The sequence below is a fragment of the Typopeltis vanoorti genome, chromosome 8 (assembly GCF_054136105.1).
Source record: "Typopeltis vanoorti isolate ZY-2024b chromosome 8, IOZ_Tvanoo_1.0, whole genome shotgun sequence".
NCBI lineage: Eukaryota > Metazoa > Arthropoda > Arachnida > Uropygi > Thelyphonidae > Typopeltis > Typopeltis vanoorti.
In genome coordinates this window covers 15,280,509-15,295,534 of record NC_143556.1, presented here as the reverse complement: position 1 = coordinate 15,295,534, position 15,026 = coordinate 15,280,509, and the positions used below count along the sequence as shown (strand labels likewise).

The following is a 15,026-nucleotide window of genomic DNA, read 5'->3' as shown; positions in this document are numbered from 1 at the left end:
TGTTTAGCAGAAAAATACATAATACTTCATTAATATAAAAGGTTAGATTAGCTTGCATCAGCTTGAAATCTTAAGTGTCTGAAGGCTATAGACTATAAGGCTAGTGTATCGTGTTTGTAAAATTACCTACATTTTTCTAGCCAGTTTGCCTATTTAGAGGGATGAAAACAACATCTCACCTCAGTATGATGAGACCAGCTAACTCACCTTCAGCTGAAAGTCCTTATAAAAGTTTCTTCATATCCTAGACATGATTCAAACATAGGTTTTTCCAACTAGGGTTCAATTGTAAAATGTTACATATGACTTCCTGTCCTCAGATGTTTAGTTATCTAGTAGTCCTTTTGTGGAGCAGAACGATAAAAACGAGTTCCACTATGCGATTTATTTTTTACTGATGGAAGAATACAACTACAAATTTTATGCACAATAGCTGACAAATCAGATATCATTTACAAGTCAGCATGGAAAGAGCTTTATTAACCTTTAAAAAAACAACAAAAAAACTTTGGTACTCCAAAACAATTTCTTGAGCCTAGATATGAATCATACCAAATGTTTTGAGAAAAACATTTCTAGCTCAGGTTTTAACCCATTTTAACAGAATTCTTACACAAAAACACATCATGCATACTTCAAATGATAGACTTAACTTTAAAATTATAAATTAAAAGCAGCTAAGCGTGAGGACCAATGGATAAAAATCACATAGGTTGTCAGTGTTAATACAGCATTGGGGTGTGTATGTCTGTGTGTAATAACAGCAAGCTAAATTACAGTGTCATTTCATGGTCTGATTTAAATTTTGATGGTCACTAAATCAAAATCATTTCTCTAACTTAAAATCATATTTACTTAAGATGGACTTAAAAAAGATATCTCAGTTATACCAAGCAGTAATTTATCACAACTTCAAGCTCTCATTATGAATAAGAGGTGTTATCTACACTGGATAAGAAAAACTTTTCAAAATTAAAAAAAGACTTAATTTCAACATAAAACATTAAAAGCATCAATTATTAGGAGAATAATGGCTGATTACCACCACTGAAAATGGCCATTCGTATCATCTTTAAAAAAGCCTTTATATGTCTTCATATCTATTATAAAACATTTTTCCGTTTATTAGTTGTCATTAAACCATAGTAATTCAGGTGATTAGCTTTAAAGGCAATTTCTATTTTTTTTTTATTTCAATTTTGTAGCACCACACTATAAAATTTAATTCAACTTACTTTAAATTATTTATAACCTGTAATAACACTCATTAAAGAAAGCAAAACCTAAGAAAGTTCACTGGATGATATTTATTATGGTTTCAAAATGCTAACAAACTAGTGAAATCTGTTAGCCTTTGGTCCAACTTGTAACACTTTTTAGTATACTTAAAAAAAGTTATTTCACAATCTTTTTTAGAATAATTGCATTTCCTCTCTTGAAAATCTCCCAAATTTAGTTTATAATATTCACTTTCAAATTTCCATAATTACATACAATCCTGTACCTATAAACATCTTTCTTACACTGCTACACATCATTCATCATATATTGGTTCAAATTCAGGATCACCCAATGCTTCTAAAACTTTTACCTCCTCTGTTGTCACTTCTTCATTTCCAGTTGCTGCAGATTGTGTTGTATCCTTGTCTTCACTAACTTTTGTTTCCTCCTGCTCTGGTTCTTGCTCTTCTAATACAACAGGTTCTTCATCAACTGACATTTTTTCTAAATTATCTTCCTGCTTCCCATTTTCTAATTTTTCTTCAAGTGGACCCATGTTTTCTTTGTCTACTGTGCTTTCCCCTTGATCCATCTCTTCCTCCAAATCTGCCTTTTTATACAGTTCATCAATTTCTTTAAGTTCAGCTTCCATTTTTAATCTCTGTGATTTAATAAGCGATTCAATTTTCTGTTTACTTTCTTTTAAACGTTTTTGAGATTCCTGATTATGTTTATTTGGTAAATACATTATATGTGGTTTAGCTTTTGTCTGAATGAAATTTAGAAGTAATTTCTTTTTTCCTTCCCATTTATCATACATCTTAGCTAATTCTATTTTTTGTTCTAAACGACGTAACTGGGCTTGTTTCTCTCTTCTTGATAAAAACAAATTTTGCCTTTCTTTACGAAGTTCTTCCCTTTCTTTTTCTGCAGCTTCCTCAAGTTTCTGTTCAATCTCAGCTCTTTTCTGTGCCTTCTCTTTCCTCCTACTTTCTTCATCCTGAAATTTATGGAGTGTTCCTATAATCATCCCGAACATTCGTCGATTTCTTGCCATTCCTCTGGTATCGTTCTTTTGCTCTTCTATTGTGTCACGGCGACTACGAATATCTTTAGGTGTTGCCACAACAGAAGATGGAAGTGTAGGTTTTTTCACTTCGGGATCATCATCCCCACTGTCTTCTTCCACGTTTCGTGAATCATCAACCCGTGTTCCTAACCTATTAAGGCCACTTTCAGAGAACCGTCTTTTAGATGATGGCCTATCATCTCCAGTTCTAGCTTCATGTTGCACTGCTCCTGCAAACCTTTTCACAGAATTATTAACACTAGAAGCGTTCCTCCTTATACTTGGAGCACGAAATTCATCCGGTTCTCTTCCCGTCAACCTTCTAATACTGTCTTCAACATGTTTTAGACTCGTCTGAGTTTCTTCAAATTCTGTTTGTAACTGTACATAAACACTAGGATCGATAGTTTCAACAGCAGCCATGCCCAATGAATACTTATTAGAGATAGCAAGTTATTATGATAGCCTAACTTACCATACACTTAATTACAAATATTAAAAAAAAAATGGTGCATTACACACTCAAACGTTATCATTTTAACCAAATATAACTGATGAATACACAGACTAAAAAACAACGTATTCTACTTATCACCAACATATCCAAAAACTTAAAAATTATCGGAAACATACAAAACAGTATGTTTAATATGTTATTTCCCGCATACTAAAGAGAGCGCAACGATAAGAAACAAATAAAAAAATATAAAGAGGGCGCTACAATAAGAAACAAATAAAATATATATATATATCAAACTAAAAATTATTGGAAAAAATATCGACTCCTGTAAACAATGATTTAGTATGAAATTTAATCGTGCGCATAAATTATAATCGGAATTTCTAACTTTTCTTAGAATGTTAATGCGGTCGCAAACCTAAATAATAATAATAATAAAAAGTGAACCTAACTAAAATATGATAGTTGCACTGCTAACTAGGTTCGCTGTGTTTCTTTATTCAGATTGTGTTGAACATAATCTGAAAAAAAAAAAAAAAAAAAAAAAAAAACTTGGGTTTATTTTTTTAAATCGTTATTGTAATAATTTTCTAATATCTGTTTTCAGCGTTAATTAGCTAAACTTCTACTTTATAATAATGCAGCAATTTTGATAATTAAATTCTCAGTATGCGGGATTTAGTTTATGTGCGTGTAGAATTTTTTTTTTTAACTGTTAGGGGTGAATGAGCAGAATGGATTATCTGAGATTGTTGTCATTGCTTTCTCACTAAATCAATTTACAAACCATTATTCACACAATACCTATTATATCTCTCCTTAAACTGTTCCAATGACAACAACCTCAGCTAACCCATTTCACCGATATACCATACTCGTAATATACATTAAAATATTTAAGTTCCACATTCCTACTAACTACATTTTCACTGAACTTCCAATTGCAACTTATTTCCAATCGAGCACTACTTATGCACAGGCGCTAGCTGGGGGCCTCCGAAAAATGAGGGCAAATTTAAGAACCCCAAGCAATGAGGGAGGAACACCAGAGCATTCTAGCACCTCAGGCCCCGCCCTCCTCGCCAAAAGTGTAAGCACGGCCTTGTTCCCTTCCTGATGTCTATTAAAAAATTATCCCCTAATCAATTATATTAAGCCATTATTTCTATTATATTCCTTCTCTTCCGTCTATCAACCAATTCTTGTAACTCACATATTTTCATAAGCATTCCACAAACCTGAAGCAAATTTTGCTACCTTGCCCTGAATGCTCGAAACCACCTTCATATCCATGAGAAATACAGGGGTTCAAATTCTATTAAATGTAGGGAATTCATTATGCAATCTCTGTAATTATTGATATTTAAGATCATGGAACCTACTTAATCTGAACGTGTTATTATGAGATTATGCAATCAGATTTATTATATCCATTAACAGCCTTTTTCTCTTTCTGAGCATTTGGACTAGCCACAATACTGGATTTTTCAACACGATAGTTAAGGTGCTCCTTAAGTGAGATTGACAGTAAGCCATATTAATATAACTCGCTGATTCCATTCTGTGAACCTTTCTACCGCCTGTTTTTAATGGATTACGGAACAGTAGGTAATCTGGAATTAGAAAGGATGATTAGCAAACATCAAATGTCACGAATGTGATTTTTGAAAAAAATGAAGACGAAACCTACGACAATATCAGGATGAAATCTCCCCTCTAATTTTTTATATACGGCGCTAAGCGTCTCCGTAGCGCACTTAGGAGAACGATAGAACATTGCAGCTTAATAATAATGATAATAATAATAATAAATTATTATTATTATTTGAGATCTCCAGGGAGTCAAGGACTCATCGAGAGAGGTCATAAATCACCCAAATCAGCTGTCATACCTTACTTTAAATTCATTCACACTAGATGAACTCACTGTCCCTAATTCACTGTCCCTCATTCACTGTTCTGTGAGATAAAAATCTAGCTATTACCCCTTTCTTGACTATTAAGAAACTTAACTTCCATGGATTGACCCGTGTTCTTTCCCCACCATTCTATATAACGAAACATTTCATCAATTTTTCACCTTTTGAATGGGTATAACACCCATTCAAAAGTTTATAGAACTCTATCATATCATCCCTCTTTCTCCTGTTAACCAGTGACTGCAGTCCACATACTCGCAATATGTTCTCATAATCTAAATCCCGTAATCCACATACAATCTTTGTAAATTTTCTTTGCACTCTTTCTACAGATTCTTTATCCCCTTATAACCCTGGAGACCAAATCTGTGCACAGTAATCCAGGTGTGGACTTATCAAAGTCTTATAAAGAGGTAAAATACCTTCCTTATCTTTATAAGTCAAGGTTTGCTTCAACATCATAATTATCCTCTAATTGTATTTGTGTGACGATTGAACTTCAAATTTCTATCCATCAATACGTCGAGATCCCTTGCCTCCTCAATTTCTTGTAGTATAGCCCTGCTAATATAATAAATATATCGCTGGAGTTCTAATCACGCCAAAGTGAATAACTTTATATTTACTAACATTAAACTGACAACAAACCGTTTAATTTCGCCCAAATTTCCAGCCTATTCAAATAATTTTGTAAGTGCTGAATAACAGTAGCATCTCTGATTGCCCTGCTCATCTTTTCATCATCGGCAAACAGTTGCACACCTGAAATTAGACCTTGCCTGATATCATTAATGTACAAATTGAACAATAATAACCCAAGGACCGAACCCAGAGGTACACCACTAGTAACCTTAAATCTGGCAGATTCACATGCACTGTATACCACTTTTTGATATCTATCTGTCAAACATCCCCTGAAAGTCAAGAATTTATATTCCAATTCCATGTTCTTATATATCTTCTGATGGAATAGATCAAAATAGCTTGATATAATTTGGACTTCCTCCCATATCACCTGTGGTTTTCATGTAACGATAGTAGCTCCTTGGTAAATTATATGGGAGAATCTGGAGCGTCTGCTGTTCCTATTTCAAGTAATGATTGGTTAGCTAAAAAGTCTGTTAGAGGCGGGTGGAAGGAGTTTGATGCTTGTAAAGGGAAGAACGAAGCCTCCAGACTCAACAGCCAATCAGTTCTTGTCTTAATTCCACCGTCTAGGCTAGAGTAGAGAGTTGTTCCTGTTATCTATCCGTCTAATACTGATAGTGCTAAATGTCAAACTGAAGTTGCTGCTGACCTACAGTTCTGAGAAAATAGCATACCTTTATTTCTGGCCCTACAATGTCAAAACTGCGACGCCTCGAAAAAGAAATGGATGACAGTCAGAAAGAAAGCGGAATGTATTAGAGCTAAATTGAGGACAGTGAATTGAAATGTTGGGATTCTTGAGAATACTTTAGTTGATGTGACACGAACGGGTGAGAGAGAGAGAGTCAGATGATCGACAGGAAGTCGAGAGATTGAAAGAATATTCGAAAGAGAAATAATAAGTGGATGCCGTGAAAGTGCGGAAGAAAGAGAAAGCGTGTTAAAGGGAAGGAATGAAAGAGCAGAAACACGTACACAGAGATTACTGAGCGATGTATAAAAGAATGTGAGAGAAGAACAAGGACAAAAACAAGCATCAGTAGGTATAAGGGATGTAAAGTTTAAAAGGAGGAAAAAAGATATTGTGCTGTATGGGAATTCAATAATTAAGGGTATGAAAGATGGTTGGTTTATTAAAGCATGTTATCCAAGGCAAGAGATTAGAGATATAACTGAGGCTGTGAAGTTGCAGAGGGATAGAGTGAGTGCTATCATTGTAGTTGTGGGGACGAATGATCAAGGTAGCGAAAGATTTCCTGTGAAACAGGACTTGAATGACTTGTTGATGATTGCAATGAATGCAGAGAGTGTGTGAGTGTGTGTGTGTGAGAGAGAGAGAGAGAGAGAGAGCAAAGATAACTAGTGTTCTACCTAGATCCGACAGTGATGAGTTAAACAGAAGAGTAGTTATAGAAAATGGAATAATGTCACAAGTGTGTAGAAACCTTTGCGCAGACACGAAACGGAATGTTCATATTATGAATGTCGGGGATGAGTTTGATAAAAGGAAGGAATTTTTTTTGAAAGTGATTGTTTGCACTTAAACGGATTGGACGCAGACATGAAACAGAATGTTCATATTATGAATGTCGGGGATGAGTTTTATTAAAGGAAGGAATTTTTTTGAAAGTGATTGTTTGCACTTAGATCACTAAAAAAAAAAGGCGTTAGCTGATTTTTTTTTTTTTTTTTTTGTTTGCACTTATACGGATTGGGCGCATGGCATTCGAACATTTATTGATAAAAAATAGAGTAAATGGTCAAAAACAGGGAATGAGATTTGCTAGGGAGGCAAGTGATAGAGTTAGCTGTTAATAGTATAACAGCTTACATTATATAGTATAATAGTATATAGTATAATTATAGTATAATACTATATACATACATACATATATATATATATATATATATATATATATATATATATATATATATATATATATATATATATATATATATATATATATATATATATATATATATATATATATATATATATATATATATATATATATATATATATATATATATATATATATATATATATATATATATATATATATAAGGGCTAATTCACATGCAGGATGGTTATGGGAGGAAGAGAGTATTGCACTTTATGTATACTAATGCGAGAAGTTTTCGGAATAAGTGTGAAGAATTTTTGATATTAGTTAGTACAAGAAGACCAATAATTATAGGGATTAGTGAGACTTGGTTAACTAAAAATGATATTGTTATAGGGATAGAAAATAAAGGGTACAGTGTTATCAGGTAGGACAGAAAGTGTAGAGGAGTTTTTTGTAATGATAGACGAAGCGGTAAAGCCAAAAAAGATATCAAAGCCTCAATATGACAGGTGTGCAGAAGGCAATTCATTTGGGGCTATTTGGTCTAAGATAGAGATCAACAGGATGAAATATGTAATTGGTTGCTGCTATCATCCATGGGGGTATAATAGAGAATGTAGATGGTATGCACTGGCAAGCTTGCATGATGAGTGAAGGTCGAGTAATTATTATAGGGTATTTTAAATATGGCGACATAGATTGGGAGAAGGAATGGTCACAAGGAAGGAAGGAGGGAAATGGAGTTTATACAGTTGTTAAGACATCATGTAATGGAAGGGAGAAGAGGTTCGAGAGGGTTGGAACTGGTGACTGCGTCTGAGAACATATCAATAACCAATTTAGTTGCACTCTCACCACTTGGGGAAAGCGATCATATGGTCTGGGAGATTGTAAGAAGTGCTGAATATTCTGTTATGTATAAGTGGAATAACGGGCTGGTGATTATGATAAGCTAATGAGTCAGATTTCAGTTGCGCACTGACTTAGGAATTTGTAGGAGAGATGCTCAAGATGCGTGGGAGATCGTCAAAGAGTGTTTAAGGAAATCAGATTCAGACTGTATTCCTAGAGTCAGGAGAAGAAATCAAGTAGGGGTAAGATAGATGAGTACTATTATTAAGCAGGAGTTGAAGATAATGAAAAGGTTGAGAAGGAAGTATAACAGAATACCCATTAGCAGTACAAGGTACAGGCAAAAAGAGTGAACCGTATTGTAAGAAAGCCAAAGCTAATTATGAGAGGAAGCAAGCAATGAGTCCAAAAGAAATCCTAAACAGGCCTTTCGCTAAGTGGTAAATAAAAAGTAAGTCTTAGTGCATTATAACTATGGAAGGATGATTTTAAAAAGTGTTGATGGTAGGAAGTAACAGAAGGAATCAAATAGTTGAATTACTTAGTGATCATTTTGCAAATTTGTACAATAGGCGTTGTAATATTGAGGTGTCGAGTGTCGCTTACTGATGAGAGTCTAGAGACAGAAGAAATAGAGATGCTTAGTATATTACAGAACCTTAACACTAACACTGCCATAAGGTCAGAGGCAGATCGGCCCATGTGTTAAGAGAATGTGCACGAAAATTAGCACCTCCTCTGACCGAGCTTTTTAATTTAAGGCTCAAAACTAGTAAAGTTCAAATTGAGTGGAAAGAGGGGGGAAATAATTCCACTGTAAAAGGAAGGGTCCAAGAGAAAAGTCGCAAATTATAGGCCAATCAGCATATCAGGAGTGGTAGTTAAGGTTTGAATAAATTGATAAAATTAGAATTCAGGAATATCAGAAATATGATATTTTATAAGGGGTAATGTGGTTTTGTAACGACTAGGTCTTCCTTTATGAATTAGATACTTTCTATAATAAAGTTACAGTAGAATTGGATAAAGGAAATCCTTATTCTGTGAACTACTAGACTTTGCAAAGACATTTGACAGGATTCCACACGAACCTCTGTTGCATAAATTGGAGCAACGTAGCGATCCGAAGTTTGTGAATTCGATTAGAAGGGCGCTGATGGAGAGATATCAAAGAGTGGTTTATGAATGAGCTGAATCTCTTGGAGAAGGCTAGATGACTAGTGGTGTACCTGTACTTGGTCCTCTGTTCTTTAATTTGTACACTAGTGTTATTATAAATAATTTGAAGGAAATATACACTTGTTTGCTGATATGCAAAACTGGGAAGGGCAACCAGCGATAGTCAATTCAAATAATGTAGATATCTTGCAGGATGATTTAAATAGGCTGCAGTATGGGCTTATGTAAATAGTCGTCAGTTTTAGTCTGGCTAACTGTAAGGTGAAGCACTTCGGGAAGATGAGATCACATCTTACTATACAATCTTAATGGAACTGAACTACAAAGCGTTGATGAGGCTAGGGACATGAGACTTACTGAGGATAGAGAACTTAAGTTTAGAGGACATATTTCAAAGGTTGCCGAAATATCACATTAAATTACATAGTTGTTGAACAACACGGTTACAAGCAGGGTGTGAAAGGTTTTTGTACTACTTTATAAGGTATTAATAAAACATATCTGGTTCACAGATATGGTCATTTGGAGTCTTTGGTGATGACGATATGGTGGAGAGAATCCAGAGATGAGTGAAAAAGATTGTCACCAAGGAAAGATAGAAGGTCTATGGACTTCGACACTAGCTGATAGATGTAAGAGAGGAGATATGAGAGAAGCATATAAGTTATTAAATTGCTTTTTATAGGATTGATGCTGATGATTTTTTCGGAACATTGCAGGAAAGAGGAGAAGGAGAGGTCGTCCCTGAAGATTGTAAGTGTGTGGTTAAAGACTTTTTGTTTGTAGGATGGTGAATGTGTGGAATACGTTACCAGAGGTGATTGTTTCATCTGTTAATGAATTTAAGGAGCTGTATGATAGGTATTCTGTGAATAATGGTCAGTGTGTGAATGTAGGGTATCCCGCGATGTGTCTTCTGACTCTATGGAGACAATTACAGTTCAATAATAATAACAATAATGGATTAATTTTATATTAATATACATAATTTTTCTGAATTTTGCCTTTTTTGTTGTTTTTTCAATATTTTTTTATAGATTCTGTGTTTAATACAGATATTTTATTTCTCTACAAAAATTCAATTCATTCTACAAGTTACTAAGTACATTCTTTTTTATATACTTGTTCGTTTGGGTGGAATTTCTGCTTACTTTCTGCAGAGCTTATCTGAGAAAGATAATAGATGGCGGTGGTTTCGTCACGAGATTAATTGTTTATATTTATGTGCATGGAAACTTATATATGAAGATATATAAGTTTCCATATATACATATATCCATGACGACTGTCGTGTTTCCTTTATCTGCTTTAATTATCACGATGTTGTTGTCAAGCCTTAATTCTTTAAATGCTGCAGATGAATGCAGAAGATAATGCAGAAGATTACGCAAGAGAGACGAACACCCTCTTAAAGGATTCCACCACCTATTCGCACATGGCGAGCACATAATAAAACTAATGACTTAATCAAAGAGACACCTAACTTGCCTGAAGAACTGAAAAAGAACTCTATCATCCAAACACCCATTAATCCCATGAATTTATGGAGCGCCAAAAATATATAAAAAAGATACCACGTTAAGGCCAATTGTGGATGGAAGAGATTCCCCGACGTCAAGTCTGGCGAAATATCTGACGAACATGTTAACACTACACATAGGAAAAACAGATTCATGCGTAAAGAACAGTTTACATTTCATCGAGAAGGAAAAGGATGTTAATATAGAACCTTCAGATGTTTTAGCAAGATTGGATATAGTCAGCCTCTTCACTAATGTACCGACAAATGATACAGTGACTCCTTGAAAATTTTCCCACCAGACATTGTATAACTCTACAAACATTACATTAATATTACGTTTTTCACATTCCATTACAAATTTTGGGAACAAAAGGAAGAACTAGCAATGGACTCCTCTCCCCATCTAGCCAACCTCTTCATGGAAACCTTTGAAACTAATGCTCTAAAAATATCAAAAGAAACCTAAGAGATGGCTACGTTATGTGGATGGAATTTTTGTAATTTGTCTAGGAACGACAGATGAATTGATTGTTTTTAGAATAACACCAAAATATAAAATTCACTTCGAAAATAGAAGAACATAAAAAATTACCTTTCCTGGATATTTTCGTAGAAAAAAATTAAGAGGAAAAAAGTTTAACCTTTTCCATTCACAGAAAACCGACAACTACAGGAAGATTTCTTAATGTGGCCACACACTGCCATCCATCATAAAAAATAGGTAAAATAAAATCCTTGAGAAACAGAAATATAAGATATCCAACATGGAAAAAAGTAAAATGAGGAATTACACTACTTAACACAGAACTTCATACTTAATGGATTTGAACCAAAAACAATCAAGAAAATCCTCAACATAGCTCTCACAACCAACGCAGAAAAACAAGATTTCAAGAACGCAATCTCACTACCATACATCAAAAATGTCACAGACATATTAACGACATTGCTCTGCAAGTACAACTTAAAAGTAGCTTTTCTCCCTTTAGAAAAATATCAAGACTCCTACATCCACCGAAACCATCCCATTAAAAACCAGGGATCTATCAAATCTATTGTTCTTGTGGCATTTGTTACGTAGGCAAGACGGGAAGTTCAGGAGAAATCCGTATGGAAGAACATGAAAAAGACGTAGAAAAATGAAGAGTACACGAATCAGGCCTAGCTTTCCATATAACTTCTACTAGCCGTACTTTGAGAAAAAACGATTATGACATATATTGATAAAATCTCTTTCACAAGAAAATTCAAGGAAGCGGCAAAAGTGCTTAGAATTCCTACACAGTGCAACAAAAATCAAGGTTTAATATTACACCAATTGTGGTCGGCCGAGATCTGAGGAAATTAGATTTCTAATTTCCTCAGATCTCGGACATAACACACGTGAAGCACAGAATGTGACAATGAATAAAAAAGTTCCAACAAACATTCAGTAACGAATGTTTCAAGTTTTTCAATGTTACAGTTGGCAACATGGACTATGAATTTAATCTTTGTTAGTTGTGTTTAACTTTTTTTATACAACAATTCCTTTGATGATGTAAGTCATACGATTATGAAACTTATCGGGTTTTCTCGTATCCTGTTCGTATTTAATAAACATATGGTCTCAATACGGAATCTATCTCTCCAACTACTGACCCACAGAAACCTTAGGATATACATGAGGTGATAGTATTTTCAACTATCTCTTCTAATGTATGACTATATGGATGGTGTTATGCTATATGCTGATAAGAGGTCTAGACATTGTGCTGTGTTGTTATTTATGTTTATAATATTTACATTTATGTCAAGTCACCTATTAATATCAGGTATTCTGAGTCTCCTTCTTCCTTCTATATAATAATAATAATAATAATAATAATAATAATAATAATAATAATAATAATAATAATAATAATAATAAATCAGCTAAAAAAAATCAGCTAACGCCTATTTGTACCCGTATAGGGAGTAGGCGAGGCCGTTTACCCTATTTAACGTTTGGAGACTGAGTGGGCAGTTCAATCTCCACTGGTAGCCAATCAGAGAGATAGCTGGCTCAAGGCTATCACTGATTCATCGGTATGCAGTGAAGAAGGCGGCAAGCTAGTGCTGCCATCTAGTGGTCCCTAACCCTAACACAATATTTTTTAATGTCTGAAAATAGTGTGGGTTCGACGGTCGATTTTCTTCAGTTTACAGGACGAAAAACCCGAGTTTCTGGGAGAAAAAACCCGCTAGCCCGTGCCAGAGATCGACTAACTCGGGAACCGGTCGAAAAAAGGCTTAGAAAAATTTCCTGTAGTCGGTGACTAAATTCGAACCACCAAATACTTTCTTCGTGCGGTCAACCGCCGTAGAGTGCAAACGCCTCTTAATAATAATAATAATAATAATAATAATAATAATAATAATAATAATAATAAAATAGAGCCTGTGTAGCTCAGTGGATGTTGCATTTTCACACTATAGTGCTTGATCGCATGAAGGAAGATTTGCTTTTGAATATAATCGGTGACTAGAAGAAATCTTTCTAAGCCTTTTTTCGACCGGTTCCCGAGTTATCGATCTCGCTGGCACGGGAAGCGGGTTTTTTCTCCCAGAAACTTGGGTTTTTCGTCCGGTAATTTCAAGAAAATCGACCCCTGGCCACAGGTTGAGCGGTCTCTCCTCACCGCGTGCCGCGTAATTAGAGATAGCCTTGGACCAGTTATCTTTGATTAAGTACGAGTAGAGTTTGAACTGCCCACTCAGTCTCCACAAGTTAGATACGACTAAAACGGCCTCACCTACTTCCTATACGGGATTAAAAAGGCGTCAGCTGATTTTTTTTTTTTAGTATGAGGATTAGTTGATTGAGGTGGACTAATACCACCTACTTCGAAGCTAGGGTTAGCTTTTATGAGGAGAGTGGGATTAGCCTTCAATATTTATGACGTTTCATACTGTTTATGGATGAAATGTGTATATCTGTTAATGCTATATTAGCTCTGTTGGTATAGTTTCTAGAGTTCGTGTTTTAATGTTCTGTAGTTGTTTATATGTTTTAAATTTCTTGGTAGGTTGTTGAGTAACTTGGGTATCAGATGTGATCTCATAAAATAAAAACTGTATGAGTTGTTGAATGGTCTAGGGATATAAAGCAGGGAGTCAAATTGGCGCCCCGCGGACTGCATCCTGTTCGCAAAACAATTTCTTGCGTTCCACGACGCCTGAAGGAAAGATACAAAAAAAAAAAAAAAAGAATTCTATTGGATAGCAGCTGTTCACGTGATGCGGAGCATACGTGCCCATGTGAATCCAGGCTATGCGAGTTTATAATTGCCTGCTACAGTCAACCAGCGATCTCTGAAGCACATGTCAGTGCTCCGAACACGAATAAATTTACTTTTAATAATGTAAGTAATTATATAAATACATTTTATAAAAATGGTCATCTACCCTATAGATATAAAATGATAAGCCTTTTATGTAACGTTTCTACGTAACGTTTTTGTGTCACGCTTTTTACTTGGCTTCTTAATATAACATATATTTAATAGTAATTAATAATAATAATAATTTGGTGTGAGTAGTGTAATTATTTTTATATAAAAAATTTGAGGAAAATAATACATTTTTTTAAAATTGAAAAATATTAAACGTTGCACTATTTTTATAGATATATAAGCCAAAGCTAATATTGAACAAAAATGGCTGTTTTCAAGTCTTAGCAATTAGTGCAACATGAAGGCGACTCGGAAGTAGTGCAAAAAGGGCCAAATCGCGGCAAAGGTGGAGCAAGCTGCGAGCATCTGATCCAATTATAACCAGCTTACCAGCTCAGAGAACCGGCGGTTTACCAGCCCGAAACCCGGGGCTTGGCGCCGTAGGCGCAAGTGGGGCGAAACCCTGCTTTCGAGTCATCAGAATTCGGCCTACCAGTCTGGAGAACCGGGAGAACCGGCCTACCAGTCTGGAACTCGGGGGGGGGCGCAAGAGGGGCGGAACCACTTTTCAAGTCTTCATAATTTGAATCATCAGAATTCAAGGAGAACAAGGAAACCGGCCTACCAGTCCGGAACTCTGGGGGTTGGGCGCCGGGGGGGGGGAAGAACTCTCCTTTCGAGTTTTCAAAATTCGAGTAACCAGAAATCAAGGAGAACTGGCCTGCCAGTACGGTTTGGGCACCATAGGAGCCTGGGGGAGGAGCTCCCCCTAGTTAATAATATATTTCTTCACTCCGAAAATGTTGCTTTCTAAGACAACTAGAAAAAGAAAAATTGCTGATAAGGGGAGAAAATTTCAAGAAAAATGGGAATTGAATTAATTCTGCACTGAAACA

At 35.2% G+C, this 15,026-nt stretch overlaps 1 protein-coding gene across 1 annotated transcript; it reads right to left on the bottom strand.

Annotated features, from left to right (window-relative positions):
- Window positions 1-459: 459 nt before the first annotated feature.
- On the bottom strand, window positions 460-2,944 carry LOC150103751 (pinin-like). The gene has a single exon (XM_090396527.1). It carries the CDS (start codon window positions 2,711-2,713, stop codon window positions 1,535-1,537), a length of 1,179 nt encoding a protein of 392 aa, XP_090252653.1. The 5' UTR covers window positions 2,714-2,944; the 3' UTR covers window positions 460-1,534.
- Window positions 2,945-15,026: the final 12,082 nt, after the last annotated feature.